The 12,538-nt window shown below is 39.2% G+C and overlaps 1 protein-coding gene across 14 annotated transcripts in view; it reads left to right on the top strand.

Moving 5' to 3' along the window:
- The window catches only part of LYPD6B (LY6/PLAUR domain containing 6B), a 229,257-nt gene extending 216,940 nt beyond the window's left edge, over positions 1–12,317 (top strand). For all 14 annotated transcript variants that reach the window (XM_081580520.1, XM_081580519.1, XM_081580529.1 and 11 more), the window contains 3 exons: positions 2,256–2,354; positions 6,397–6,527; positions 11,603–12,317. In XM_081580520.1, the coding sequence (XP_081436646.1) occupies positions 2,256–2,354; positions 6,397–6,527; positions 11,603–11,767 (395 nt within the window). In that variant the 3' untranslated portion in view covers positions 11,768–12,317. The remainder of the gene's footprint in view (positions 1–2,255; positions 2,355–6,396; positions 6,528–11,602) is intronic.
- Positions 12,318–12,538: the final 221 nt, after the last annotated feature.

Raw genomic sequence — 12,538 nt, 5'->3', positions numbered from 1 at the left:
TAAAAATAGTTTTAGAAATGCAAATGCCCTGGTTCACAAAGCTGGAAGAGTATAGAATTACAACAAAAGCCTTTAAAATTACATATTCCTGGATTTCTTCTCCAGAGATTCAGTAGTCAGGAGGGTGGCATGTGGAATTCTTTCTCTTTTTCCTCTCTTTAGTTACACAGCCAGGTTTGGGAACCACTGTCTTTATACTCCTCCATGAGGAGTGTTCATACTCCTGTATGGTTACCATTCTGCACTTTGTGTTTTGTTATTTAGGACATTCAGTCATTAGTAAATAGGTGTGTACATATATATATATACTACATAGCCATACACATATACACCCCACACACTTTGAACTACCATTTATTACAAATTTCTAAATTGGTAGTGATTGTATACTTGATAGCTTGATGGCTTAGCATAGACATCATTTTCATAAAATCTAAATTATTGACAAATTTTTAACCTTTTAAGCCTGATATAACTTTATGATGAACAAATTATTAAAGATATAAAATTAATACTTGATTATTATAGAAAATTCCAAAAAAGACTGGTTGGTAAATGTGTAGAAGAAGAAAATTTATTCATAATCCCAGGATTCAGAGTGAGCTCTTCTCTTTACATTTTGGCATACAGTTGACCCTTGACTAACATGGATTTGAACTGCCTGGGTTCACATATATGTGGATTTTTTTCAATAGTACTACATGGTCTGCAGAGGGACATATGGAGGGCTGACATGAGATTATGTAAGGATTTTCAACTGCATGTCCTTCTGGTGCTTTGTCTCTGTATATGTTTTTAAATATGTGACATATTGAGATCACACAGATTTAATTTTGCAGTAGCTTTTATTCCTTTACATTGTATTTTGAATACATTTCCATGATTTTGAAAGTATCTTAATGGCTTACATTAAAAAATGTTTTCACTCATACAGCTGGCAGTAACACACACACACATAATCATAAACAAACTAAATGTTAATGCTTTACTGAAAATCTTTTTAAATGCATTTTCCATTGGCTAATGACCTTAGAACAGATTTTAGGAATTACTAAATCAAAAAGGTAGTGCCAATTTTTACATTAACTATTCACCTACCAGCAATGAGTTTTAGTATTTTTAAAACTGTATTGAATTAGTAGGTGAAAATGGATTTCATTATTTATTTACCTACGTAATTCACTTTTATGCATAGGTGAAACTGAAATGTATTTGTGATAACTAATTTTGTGTCCTCTGAGTTTTAGCTTTTTGATAGTTTGCTCTTGGTTTATGCATCAATAATACCCTCCCCCTGTATGTGAAATACCCACTGCTTCCTAATTATCATCCCAACTTGGGGTCAGGTTACTAGGATGGTTTGGGTTATCTTGATCTTTATTTCATTCTTCAAAAATAGGAGAATTAAATGTTTAACACAGGGCTTTACACTCTGGTGTATAGAGAAATGTCAAATTTATACTTTTGACTTCTTGCCCATCAAAATAACAAGATACAAGGCAGAAAAAAGAAAGCATAAAGACAAAAAGAACATACTAGTTGTTGTTGTCATTTCCAGACTGCCAGCAACTCATAATTCTTGTTTCTATAACACTCTTGCCTGAGCACAGGGCCTGAGAATTACTATCATCCTATATTAAATGTTACATTCCTGGTTGAAGTCTAATGTAGGGATAATTGACATATCAAATGAAATTACTTGTTTGAAGTTAAGCCTAGCTGTGAAGCAAGTACATAGGGATGGAAACCAATGTGGTTTGATGTGCCAGGGATCCTAAGAGAGATTTTTCACGCAATCTCTTGTTTAACCTTTACTATACCTCTGCAAGTCATGGGGATTTTTAGGTAATAATAATAAATTACTTCTTAGTCAAAAGGGCAGAATTCAAGCTCAGGTTAATGACTCCGATTCTTTTCAGGGCCGAAAATATATCAAAGTATTGGTCCCAATACTACTGCCATCTTTGCCCATCCACTCAACCTTCACTTATTCCCAAATTATAATAGAACAATATCATGGATACTTCAAAGTGGCTCATGGAATCATCTGCACTGTGTATTCATAGATGAAATATTCAAATAAAAGGGGATAAAGAAAATGCCACAAAGTCTGGCAATTAAGCCCAGCTTGATAGAAATTGTAAGGATAATGACTTGTAAATTTTATTTGCTCTAGTAAAAGTTGCTAATTTTATGCAATATCTGATGTTTGAAAAATTTAACTATATTGTTTCCCTTTGCATTTTTTTTTAAAGCTACACCATTTCCAAACAGCTTCAAGTGTTTTACCTGTGAAAATGCAGGAGATAATTATAACTGCAATCGATGGGCAGAAGATAAATGGTGCCCACAAAGTAAGTGTGCTGAGCTTGGAACTCTTTTTGTGACCAGACCTCATTTAGATCTCTCTCAACTGGCTCTGAGCAAAGACATCTTATGTGATAAGATTAGCAAACCAGCAGGCTGGTGATATTCTATAGAAATCAGAGAACTTTTGACAAGACTATCCAGACATCAGACTAATCTGACAATACATGGAAACTGATGGCATAGCCTCAAATTGTAGTTGTGTGTGCTTTGAAGAAGAATTTCTCAATTAATATTTACCAGTGAGAACAAATAGACCACAATGTTGACTAAGGCATTCTAAGAATGTCAGAAATGTTTGATGATACCTCTAGAAAAGTCCTACTTACTGTAAAGCAAAAGAAGGTTTCTGTCCTCTTGAGATACGCTGATGCTTAAGTGACTCATTTGTTTACTTGACAAATGTTTGAGCATCTTTTTAGTTTGTTTAGTTGTCTGGTAGATCCCAGTGTGTAATCCAGTACCTGGACCATATTAGGCACTTGGTAAATATTGACAGAATGAATGGATGCCTCTGACTATGTAGTCAGCAAATCTCTGAGGAATATACATTTGCACTAAGACTCGAATGACCAGAACAAATCAGCTCTGTGGAGATCTATAGGAAAAACATGCCAGTAAGAGGGAAGAGCAAATACAAGGGTAACATTTGGCTTCTTCAGTGAACAGGAAGGCTGGCTGGTGAGGCTTAGGGGAAGGGGGAGAAAGGATTTGATGGAGATGAGGACCAGGACATACAGGATCTTCTTTGTTTTGGTAAGAAGTTTAGATTTCATTGGAAATGTATTGGGTGTTGAAGCTATACGGTACAAGATGCTAGATATATTGTAAAATATTGCTCTGGCTTCTGTGTGCAGAATGAATGGTTGGGGACAAGAGAAGAAGGGGGCACCAAGTGGGCTCTCTCATTATCTTTTTTGGCAGCAGAAGATGGTCTTAGACTAATATGGTAAGAATATAGGGGGTGAGAAGTTGAATGACTTAATACAGACAAACTTGGATGCAAAGCAGACAGGATGTGCTGATAGAATTGAAAACCTCTACCTGGAACTATAAGGAAATCAGGGTGTTTGTATTTTAGGACGCACTGTTTGTTTGGTTTTTTTTTAGGTTTTCAGATGTGAAAGGCCAACAAAAACAAACTCTTCCAGGCTTAGCAATTACCAGCTTTGATCTACTGTTAGGCAGTGGAATAGCCCTACCTCTTCTAGATAATGCCAGTGGGTTGTGAGTGTGCTCCTGCTCAGTCATGTCTGACTCTTTGTGACCCCATGAACTGCAGCCCACCAGGCTCCTCTGTCCATGGGATTCTCCAGGCAAGAATACTGGAGTGGGTTGCTGTGCCAGCCTCCAGGGGATCTTCTCCACCCCAGGATTGAACCCATGTCTCTTTCATCTCCTGCATTGGCAGGTGGGTTCTTTACCACTGAGCTACCTGGGAAGCCCTTGATGATGCCAATGGATGGAGCCAATTGATAGTAACACTGGAGACCTCTATGGGCCTGAGAATCTTATGCTCTAAACTAGACAGATGACTAGTAACACTGGAGACCTCTATGGGCCTGAGAATCTTATGCTCTAAACTAGACAGATGACTATGACATTTACATGGACAGTATTGTTCATTACTTCAAGAATAATTATGAAGATATTTTTTTCTTAATGTTCTCTTATAGCTCTCAAGAGTGCGTGACTGAATTGTGCTTTTGAGTGCATGTGCGTCTGTGCATGTATTCTTTTGGGGATTTGTTTCTACATTTTCACAGACGTTTATTTCAGTGTTTGTGAGGTAGGCAGATGCCTCTCTTTATTAGCTTGTGTGAGAGGGCTGGTAAAATTCTTTAACTATTTGCTTTAAATTTCCCCGAGAACTGGTGGGGGAAAGGGTTTGGAACAGCAGTAGATTGGGGCATTGATGTCCAGCCTCTTTATTACTGTTACCCATTCTTTTGAATTTTACCAAATGCTGTTCAAGAGGAGAAGGGAGCAACCGAGGAAGAGATGGTTAGATAGCATCACTGACTCAATGGGCATGAGTTTGAGCCAACTCTGGGAGATGGTGAAGGACCTGGAAGCCTGGTGTGCTGCAGTCCATGGGGTCGCAAAGAGTCGGACATGACTGAGCGATTGAACAACAGCAAAATGCTGTTTCTACTAGTTCTGTACATGTTCCAGTTTGTAATTCATTAATCAAAGCCACTTTTAAGGGAACTTTCATGGACATTTCTGGGTTTTAGAACTTCATCTCTGTTGAAACATAGAAGCAAAAGAGGGATGCTGCAGTTTTCTGCCTCCAAGAAAATGTCAGAGAGGGGAGATTGGGGTCTTCCCCATCCACCCTGAAAACCTGACTCATAGAGAGATGGACATGAGACGACCCTGCATTCCAGCGTGTGTGACTATACACCAGCCAAGCTCCCAAAACAATAATCATCTGGAGTTCTGGGGCTGTAACTGCTTACCTTTCAGCTTGTCGCTATCAAGGCGAGTGAGCATCAACCATTTCTTGAGACAAACAGGCCTGTGGCTATTGTTCTTTGTCATCTCAGGTTTCCTTTTCACTTTATAGCTCTGCTTCTGCCATCAGCCAGTGGTGTTAAAAGAGGGTCTCTAGGTAACAAAATATGACAAGAATGACACTTCTTGTTTTGTTTACCCTGGTTCTTACTCTGACTTAGTAAGGCTGCTTTAGCCTGTGTGACAGACTCGATGAACACATGCACCTACCAGTTTTCGATTCTTTGTCTGGAGTACAAATTGGAATGCCTTTCAGAACACGGAGTGGTTCTCTCTCCTTCTGAGTCCCAGTCAGCCGCTCTGCTGACGCTCAGCTCAATGCTGAATGTACAGAGAGGCACAGTTGTGTGCTGGTGGAGGGCACAAACCCTGGAAAACCCCCTCCACAAGAATCTTACCTTCCATCACTTTCTACCCATGTGACTGTGAGCCTCAGTGTTTCATCTGTGAAATGAGGATATTTCTATGACTTGTCTTTAGGCCTATTGTGAGGCCTTAAGAAGAGTGCCTGGTTGGTGGTACACCCTTAATGTGCATTTGCTGTTGCTAATATGAAAGCTTACAACAAGTCTATCCAAATGCCAGTGCACTTACCATTTTGCTAAAAAGAAAATGAGCTCAAAGGCTGTCGCATGGCTTGTTCACTTGTGACAGAGGCAGCTCTGTAAGTCCTGTCTTCTCAACTTTTAGTCGAGTTTTCCTCCTCCCTGCCCCTACTTTTTGGCAACTGCTGCTTTAGTCCCTTCTCAGTAAACTAAGAAGCATTTCATTGGCCTGAGATATCTAGAATAAGAGGCACAGAACTCAAGTAGAATGTCCCAAAATAGTGAGTGAAATCGCTTTTTTGAGAGAACTCTTAAGTAATAAAATGTGAATGGTTAAAGGTAACTTTGTAAAGTAATAAAATGTGAATGGTTAAAGGTAACTTTGTATGAAAATGAACTAGCCAAGCAGAGGACAGAGAAGGTAAGAGAGAACTAAAGAGGAGGAGAAAATACAGAAATACTTTGGGGAAAAATCAAACAAACACTTTGCGGGGATTAGAGCCTGAAGAACTAGATGAGTAAGGAAAGCGCCTTGGCCTGTAAGTTGAAGCACCTGCTTTTACTCCAGTTTGCCACAAGGCCTATTAGTATATAAAGAAACAATGCAACAGGAAGGGCTGTGCCCACTTCATTTTTACATTTATAGTTTTCATTTTGTTTTAGAGTTACAGAACATGTGCTTCAGCGGGAGAGAGAAAGATACTGACACTTTCTTATGAAATGAGCAGACCTGGAGTTTTGATGAAAGGCTTGTTCAGTTTTTTCTCAGCTTTACCTTGCACCAAAGGATAACTTCCCATTTATATTCATTTTAAAAATACACATACTTCAGAAGCTAGTACCTATTCAGAAAAACCACCTAGAAACTTAAGGATCGTCCTGAATTTTAGTCATTTCTGAAGTGATTGTTCAACATTTTTTGTGTGTGTGATGTAAAAAGTGAAATTGATTTTCTCCCCCTGCCTAGATACACAATACTGTTTGACAGTACATCACTTTACCAGTCATGGAAGAAGTACATCCATCACCAAAAAGTGTGCCTCCAGAAGTGAATGTCATTTTGTTGGCTGCCACCACAGCCGAGATTCTGAACACACGGTAAGGAGTGTGTATGTAAAGTTATTGTCCTAAGGTTTCTTGATGGTTGGTCGTATATAGAGGCAGGACGGATAAATAATACGTCAAAGGTGTATACTTTGAGAGACTCCCTTACACTGATACAATGGAGATGAAAGAAAGTGAAGACTTTCTGTCCATCAAACAGTATCATTACTAAAAAGGAATGACAGTTCTCAGACTCCAGAGACCCTAGGGTCTTGACCTCAGACTTTGGGTGAGTTGCCTGAAGTCAGCTCTGGAATTCCAAGAGTAAACCACCCCTGCATGAAAGGATGACCAGTGCTACAGAGCCCAACTTACATATTTTGTTTACAGCCAGAAATCACCAAGAAGGCTACACAGAGAAGGTGCAAAGAGGAAAATGGTGACACCTTTTACAAAGAAAACCTTGTCTCACTGCCTCTGCTTAGATGAAGTGAGAGTCTGAAAGATTAATCCCAGCTTATTATGATGAACTATAGGTAACATTTTAGATCAATTGGTTGCTTCAGTTTTCTCATTCTACCATTTTAAATGAGCATTTGACTCTTTTATATGCCTGGAATCCTGAAATGTTTGAGAAAAAAAATTACTTAACAGTATATTAATCTCATGAGATCTTAGAATTCAATTTTGCCTATACATACATAAAATGGTCCTGACACCAGTGGCTTTTTAAAAAAATGTTATTTTGGTATAGTTGATTTATAATGTTCTGTTAATTTCTGCTGTAGAACAAAGCGATTCAGTTATATTTTGTCATTCTTTTCCATTATGGTTTATCACAGGATACTGAATAGAGTTCCCTGTGCTACACAGTAGGACCTTCTTATTTATCCATCATGTATATATAGTTTGCATCTATCCCAAATTCCCAATCCTTCCTTCTCCTACCCCCTTGGCAATCACTAGTCTGTTTTCTATGCCTGTGACTGTTTCTGTTTTGTAGATAAGTTCGTGTGCTGACCACTAGTGGCTTTTAGCTCTGGCTACACAGGAGAATCTCCTGGGGAGCTTTTTATAGGTTCTGGTAGGGGGGTAGGGGTGGGCAGACTCAGACCAACTGAAACAGAACTTCAGAGTGAGGTCCTGGGTATCAGGATTTTTTTGGTAAGCTTCCCCAGGGCAATTCTGATGTGCAACCAAGATTGAGAACCACTGAGATAGATAATTTATCTTACCTGGCCCTTCTGGAAGCCATTTGATGTAGATACTTTATCCTGAAAGCCTCTGTGAATGTCTGGGTTTATCAGGTGGAGGTGTTGTACCAGGTATTATGACAAGAGCCATGTTTCTCTTGAGACCACCTTGTGCTGTGAGAGAGCTAGCGTTTTTCACCAGTCAGCAGCCAGATTAGCAAGCCAGTGTCACTGTAAAGATAGGGATGAGGCATTAGTATAGACAATAGTCATAATTATCCCCTAACAAGTAGTACTGAGAAAGAAAATCAATGACTAATCCACAAAGTTCTTAGCTTTCATTTTTGTTTCAGTGTTTCTCCTTACAAACCTTCAGAAGATTTGTTGACTCCATTAAACAGTCTTACTCCATTTGCCTTTCTCTTGATTATGCTTGGGTTGATGCAGGTAAATCACAGTTAAAGTGAAAAGACTCAAGATGGTTTTTATTTTGAGGTCAGTTGTAGGGAAGGGTGCCCAAGGGCCTGGATGACTCATAGATCAAAAACCAATTCAGCTCTGTCCCTCAGAGTGGTTTCTAACCTGATGTTTGCACTTTAGTTACTGTCTCAATGAAGTCACTTAAGAGACCCCAAGCCAGAACTGCCCAGCCAAGCCCGTCCTAAAGTCTTGAAAGGTTCCCACTTACTTAGAAAAATTACAGTATGAAAATTTACCTAGTAGGAGACAAGATGGTGGAATAATAGAGGATGTGAGCTTACCTTTTCTTATGAAAATGCTAAAAGCTGAATAAGCATAGACAAAACATGCTGGAACCTACCAAAAGAGATATCCTAAATCCAAAGACAGACGACACATTGAGATGGTAGAAGAGGTACAATCATAATAAAATCCCATACTGGCCACGTGGGCAATACACAAACTGAAAAATAATTAGAGAAGTTCTCCCACAGGAGTGAAAGTTCTGAGCCCCACATCAGGCTCCCCTGCCTGGCAAGGGGAGTTTGGCAATGGAGGAGAAGCCCCCAGAGAATCACTGGCCCCTTTGAAGGCCAGGGCTTCCTTAATGGCTCATTGGTAAAGAATCTGCCAGCAAAGCAGGAGACCCAGGTTCGATCCCTAGGTTGGGAAGATCCACTAGAGGAGGGCATGGCAACCCACTCTAGTACTCTTGCCTGGAGAAGTCCATGGATAGAGGAACTTGGCAGGCTACAGTCCATAGGGCAGCACAGAGTTGGACACAACTGAAGCGACTAAGCAGCAGCAGTGGAGTTTGTCTTAGGAATTCCACTGGACTGGGGGAAACAAACTCTACTCCTGGAGGGCACACAGAAGGTCTTGTGTGCACTAGAACTCAGGGAAAAAAAGCAGGGACCTCTTAAGGGCCTGAGCCAGACCTACCTACTGGTATTGGAGGGTCTCCAGCCTAGGCAGGGTGTGTGTGTGGCTCACTGCAGGGATGCAGACGCTGGCAGTGGTAGTTCTGGAGAGTACTCACTGGCATGAGCCCTTTGGAAGGTCACCAGATCAGAGAGAAATTAAAAACACAATCCCATTTACCATCAGATCAAAAAGAATAAAAATACCTAGAAATAAACCTACCTAGGAGGCAAAAGACTTGTACTCTAAAACTATAAGATACTGATGAAAGAAATTGAAGAGGACACAAACGGATGGAAAGATATACCATGCTCTTGAATTAGAAGAATTAGTGTTGTCAAAGTGACTCTTCTACCCAAGGTAATATACAGCTTCAGTGCAATCCCTATCAAATTACCAATGGCATTTTTCACAAAACTAGAACAAAAAGTGTATTTTGTATGGAGACACAAAAGGCCCTGAATAGCCAAAGCAATTCTGAGAAAGAAAAGCTGAAGGAATCAGGCTCCCCAACTTCAGACTACACTGCTACAAAACTACAGTAATCAAAACAGTATGATACTGGCACAAAGACAGAAATATAGACCCATGAAAAACCTAGAAATAACAAGATAGCCCAGAAATCAACCCATGTACTACTCATGGTCAATTAATCTACAACAAAGGAAGTGAGAATATACAATGGAGAAAAGACAGTTTCTTCAAAAAGTGGTGCTGGGAAAACTGGTCACTCACATGTAAAATAATGAAATTAGAATATTCTTTAGCACCACACACAAAAATAAACTCTAAATGGATTAAAGACCTAAATGTAAGATTGGATACTATGAAACTTGTAGAGGAAAACATAGGAAGAACACTCTTGAACACAAATCACAGCAATATCTTTGATCAATCTCTAGAGTAATGGAAACAAAAAAACCCAAATGGGACCTAATAAAACAAAAGCTTTTGCACAATAAAGGAAATCATAAACAAAATGAAAAGATAACCCACAGAATAGGAGAAAATATTTGTAAATGAAGCAACCAACAAGGGATTACTCTGCAAAATATACAGACAGCTAAATGTAGCTCAATATATATAAAAAAAGAAAACACAATCAAAAAATGGGCAGAAGACCTAAATAGACATTTCTCTGAAGAAGACCTACAGATGGCCAAGAGGCACAAGAAGAGGTGCTCAATATTACTAATTATCAGAGAAATGCAAATCAAAACTATAAGATATCACCTCATACCAGTCAGAATGGCCACCATCAAAAAGTCTACAAACAATGAATGCTGGAGAAGGTGTGGAGAAAAGGGAACCCTCCTACACTGTGGGAATGTAAATTGGTCCACCCACATGGAGAACAGTATGGAGGTTCCTTAAAAAAGCTAAAAATAGAGCTTCCATATGATTCAGCAGTCCCACTCCTGGGCACATATCCAGAGGAAACCATGGTTTGAAAGGATGTGCACCCCAGTGTTCACTGAAGCACTGTTTACAACAGCCAGGACATGGAAGCAACCTAAATGTCCATCAACAGAGGAATGTATGAAGAAGATATGGCATATATATATACACAATGGAATATTACTCTGACACTAAAAAAAAAAAAAGATATAATGCCATTTGCAGCAACATGGCTGGACCTAGAGATCATCATACTAAGTGAAATAACTCACAGAGAAAAATATATGATATCACATATGTAGAACCTTAAAAAAATGATACAAGTGAAGTTATTTGCAAAACAGACTTTGAAAACTTATGGTTACCAAAGTGGAAAGATGGAGGGTAAAATGGAAGTTTGGGGTTGACGTATACACACTACTATGTTTTATTAGTAGATAGCCTACAAGGATTTACAGTATAGAATAGGGAACTCTGGACAATTTTCTGTAATAACCTATATATGGGAAAAGAATGTGAAAAAGAAAAGATACATGTATAATTGAATCTTTTTGCACTACCTAAAACTAACACAACATTGTTATTCAGCTATACTCCAACATAAAATAAAAATTTTTAAAGAAAACTTACCTGTTTAAATATTCAGACATATTCTTAGTGGCTGCATAATATTAAAATGTTTGTAGCTATAATTCACCTACTTCCCTATTAAGAATACTAGGCAGCTTTTAACATTTCTCTAGTCTAAATAAAAACCCACATAATCTTTGCGGTGCACATTACTAGATTGATTTATATAAAGTTCTTGATAAAGATTACCAAATTACTCCCCAGAAAGACTGAAGCAATTATATAACAGTATTTGAGAGCTATGTCATGGACCCAAGCTTGCATACTTTTTGGAAATCTTTGTTAATTTCTTAGGCTAAAAGGTATATTTTCAAATTAATAATTTTTAGTCTCAAACAGTAAACAGTTAAAAAATAAGATAGGCTTTTTTTAAGTCATTACTCTTGAAAAATTTTGCACTTAAATAAAAATTTACATACTCACATAAAAAAATTCTGTCCTCAGAGCTGCAGAAGATTTTTCTTTGACCTTCCCCTCTTCTTCCCATTATTCACTGGCTCTTCCCCTCTCTTCTTCCTTTTGTAACAGGAGTGTAGGTCTTGCTGTGAGGGGATGATCTGCAATGTTGAGTTACCCACCAACCACACGAATGCGGTCTTCGCTGTGATGCACGCTCAGAGGACGTCTGGCAGCGGTGCCCCTGCGCTCTACCTACCAGTGCTGGCCTGGGCCTTCGTGCCGCTGTTGATATAAGGCCACCTTCCTGGGAGAGGCAGAGACCAGTCCTCTGAAACACAAGCTAGCAACTGTAAAATGGTGAACTTTGAAGACCAATCTCTTCAAGATTGAAGGATGTGCATTGGATCTCACAGCAGAAGCCAGTTGTTTGCTTAGCTCAGATGCTCCTGCAGGCGGCCACAAGGAAGGGGACTTGGCAGGGACTGAGTGATTATGTAGCTGATAGGTTTCTTGATCAAAAGGGCTGCACTTCGTCTCTTCTGCAAGGAGGGTCCTGCCAGCATCTACCACTGGCAGGTTCAGTAGCCTGTGTTGTCCCCACCAGACCAGACCTTTAGGGGAAAGGACCCCTTGACCTGACTGACTCCTTCAGGGGCTGCTGGAACAGACCCTCTTGATTCTGTGATTGGCTCAGAGAATCTCTGTGAAATCTAATCCTTCCCCGAAAAGAAAGCAGTTTCCCCACTGATGGTGTAGTAATGAAAAAGCCCACTATAGGAAGAAAACTTCCAGTTGAACGAATATGAAACCTATTTGCTAATTGTGGGGGGAAATAAATCTTTTAAATTATAAGTGTAGAATGCATGCTTATGTGTTTCTTGGCTGACGTGGAGACCTCAGATGAAACACATTAACGAGTGTCATAAAGGAGGCCAACTGAAGTTGATCATGCACCACAGGTGCTATATTCTGGCTTAAAGTATGCAAGTCTATGCCAAGGTGACTTAATTTTTTCTTTTGGGGAAAGAATCCTTCTAAGGTTGCCAAATGCAAAATTAGTGAACT

This window comes from Giraffa tippelskirchi, chromosome 3, assembly GCF_054371585.1.
Source record: "Giraffa tippelskirchi isolate mGirTip1 chromosome 3, T2T-mGirTip1v1.2.pri, whole genome shotgun sequence".
NCBI lineage: Eukaryota > Metazoa > Chordata > Mammalia > Artiodactyla > Giraffidae > Giraffa > Giraffa tippelskirchi.
This window is presented reverse-complemented; position numbering and strand designations above follow the sequence as displayed.